The sequence below is a fragment of the Cyprinodon variegatus genome, unplaced genomic scaffold (assembly GCF_000732505.1).
Source record: "Cyprinodon variegatus isolate N-32 unplaced genomic scaffold, C_variegatus-1.0 Scaffold1492, whole genome shotgun sequence".
Lineage (NCBI taxonomy): Eukaryota > Metazoa > Chordata > Actinopteri > Cyprinodontiformes > Cyprinodontidae > Cyprinodon > Cyprinodon variegatus.
Genome location: NW_015151945.1, coordinates 48,232 through 50,778, shown reverse-complemented (window position 1 = coordinate 50,778; position 2,547 = coordinate 48,232). Strand labels below are relative to the sequence as shown.

Genomic DNA, 2,547 nt, shown 5'->3' with positions numbered 1-2,547 from the left:
ATGTCTGGGCTAATGTCTGGGTTAGTGTCTTGGTTAATCTTGGGTTATTGTCTGGCTTAGTGGGTGGGTTAGTAGATGGGTTAGTGTCTGGGTTAATGTCTGGGTTAGTGTCTTGGTTAATCTTGGGTTATTGTCTGAGTTAGTGGGTGGGTTAGTCTCTTGTTAGTGTGGGTTCGTGTCTGGCTTAGTGGCTGGGTTAGTAGATGGGTTAGTGTCTGGGTTAGTGTCTGGATTAATGTCTGGGTTAGTGTTTGGGTTAGTGTCTTGATTAGTGTCTGGGTTAGTGTTTTCGTTAACATCAGGGTTAATATCTGGGTTAGTGTCTGGGTTAATGGCTGCGTTAGTGTCTGGGTTAATGCCTGGGTTAGTCTCTGGGTTTGTTTCCGGGTTAGGGTCTGGTATTAATATCTTGGTTAATGTCTGGTTTAGGTAATTGAAAAAGAAAGTCAATGAAAACAAACCTCTATGTCTGTTTAACCCAACAGAACAATAACCAAGATAAAATATAAACTTTGAGTTTAATCTGATTATATCTAATGATCATATTATTCTGTTAACCTTCAGTCACTCAATAATGTCCAACCAGTAACCGCTTTGATTGGATTTATTCACCACATGCTTTTGATTACGTAAGAAGTTCTAACAGCGACACACAACTTTAATGACTGAAAATATAAAAGCAAACATGCAACTTAAATCGAAAAAATCCTCCACCTCTAAAGTTCGCTGTGAATTTGCCATTATGCTTCCAGTTATGCCTGGAATGGATAAAACTATAATGCTTATAACATCTTCACTGATTCCAGTAGTTCTGTTGAATTTATAATGTCTGTAAAATATAAGCACAGCTACCTACGGAGCCCGCTAACAGACTTGGGAAAAGAGATTTATAATGTTCGCTCTACATATCAATTTGATCTCTCGAAAAAAAAACTAAGTTGTGTGCAAACTCACAATTTCCTAATTTTTGTCTAAAGCATAAAGGTGCACACAAATTAGTAAAGCATGATCCTTGTCCAGCGCAGCTTCTGGAGCAGTTAGAGGAACAATCCAACATGATAGAGAATGAAGGAGTTTAATTTAAAGCAGCTTTTATAATTCTGGACTGACGTCCTGCAGGCTTCTCTCCTCTCTGCTAACAGAGGAAGGTCCTGACGTCCTGATGGATCCCATGGGCTCCACACTAAAAGTTTAACACCAGCGCAGCATGAAGCAGTGAGGCACCTGAAGATCTACTCACGCTCTGAAATGCATCTGATCAGGTGGAAAACGCTGAGCTTCTGCTGTCCAACACCTGCAGCCTCCTCCAGGAGAGGAAACAACATGTCTGACACTGAACCGTTCCATAGATCCTGATAACGAGCAGAGATGGTTCAATCTAGCCTGATTTCTCTACTGGAGCTTTTCAGGATATATAGTCTGCCAGGTTATATTCTCCTTTTCAGGTGTTTTGCTTCACTGCTAGCATAGCATCTGAGACGGCATACTGATAAATCCTCCTATAGTTTCCTCCTTCAGGGGTTCCAGATAATAATGTTTGATCAAAAACTAGAGAAAAAGCTGCTTCGCCATCTTCTGAACATGTCTGAGCGCTTTACTCCCAAACGCTGCCTCCACTTCTGATGCTCCTGGTTCAGACGCCTTTATTGATTTCTGTCCATCAGATCAGAACCTGCAGGAATAATTTATTTCTATCAGATGTTTGTGTTATCTGGATATTCCAGAAGCTCAGACAGGAGAACCGTGTTCCCTCCAGCAGTAGGATCTATAATTATATAGCATGGTGGTTCCTCATCCCCTGCCTGTTTCCACCCTGTTTAAGAATCCCTGCTGCTAATCAAGGCTAGTTTGAAACCTCCAGAACTGTCACATTGTTCCACAATCTCTGGAAATTTGTCCCACAATCCGCTGCTTTAGACACTTACACTCTTTGGACATTCCTACAGCGAAGCACTTCTGCAGGCGGCAGTACTGGCAGCGGTTCCTCGTCACTTTGTTGATGATGCAGTTCTTGTCCCGGTGACACGTGTACACCATGTTCTTCTGAATGCTGCGCCGAAAAAAGCCCTGAGGAGACACACAGAGGACAGTGGTAGCCTCTGAACATCGGTTTTTAGACAGTCACATTTTTCCCATCAGTGCTACAAATGAACCTGATGTCAGAATAACCACACGCAGCCACTGCTGCTCAGAGCGTTAGCAGGTCCCTGCTGGGGCTCTGCACAGCCTCTAATGTTGGATTTAAGCTCAGACTGAGAGCGCTGTTGGGAACAGAGAAGAAGAGGCTGTGCAGGAGATTAACTGTGGTTCAGCTGCGCTGGGACGCACCGCTCCTGAACTTCACAAGGTGACATTGAGTTCTTTGGAAGAGCAAAGCTTCTCACTTCCAGATGAACGCTTTCATTAAAATTCAGGAAAACAACAGAGAAGAAAGAGAAAAACTGGCTAAGAATTATTAGCAACTTAAAATAAACTCCACCAGCCCATCTGATATATTAGAGTTTAAATCAGGAATCGGGTTTTCCCAGAAAGTCACACAAACTCAGA

General features: G+C 42.6%; 1 protein-coding gene across 1 annotated transcript in view; it reads right to left on the bottom strand.

Moving 5' to 3' along the window:
• The window catches only part of LOC107103632 (retinoic acid receptor beta-like), an 85,788-nt gene that overhangs the window by 48,831 nt on the left and 34,410 nt on the right, over window positions 1-2,547 (bottom strand). The window contains exon 3 of the mRNA XM_015403406.1: window positions 1,926-2,067. Within this exon, the coding sequence (XP_015258892.1) occupies window positions 1,926-2,067 (142 nt within the window). The remainder of the gene's footprint in view (window positions 1-1,925; window positions 2,068-2,547) is intronic.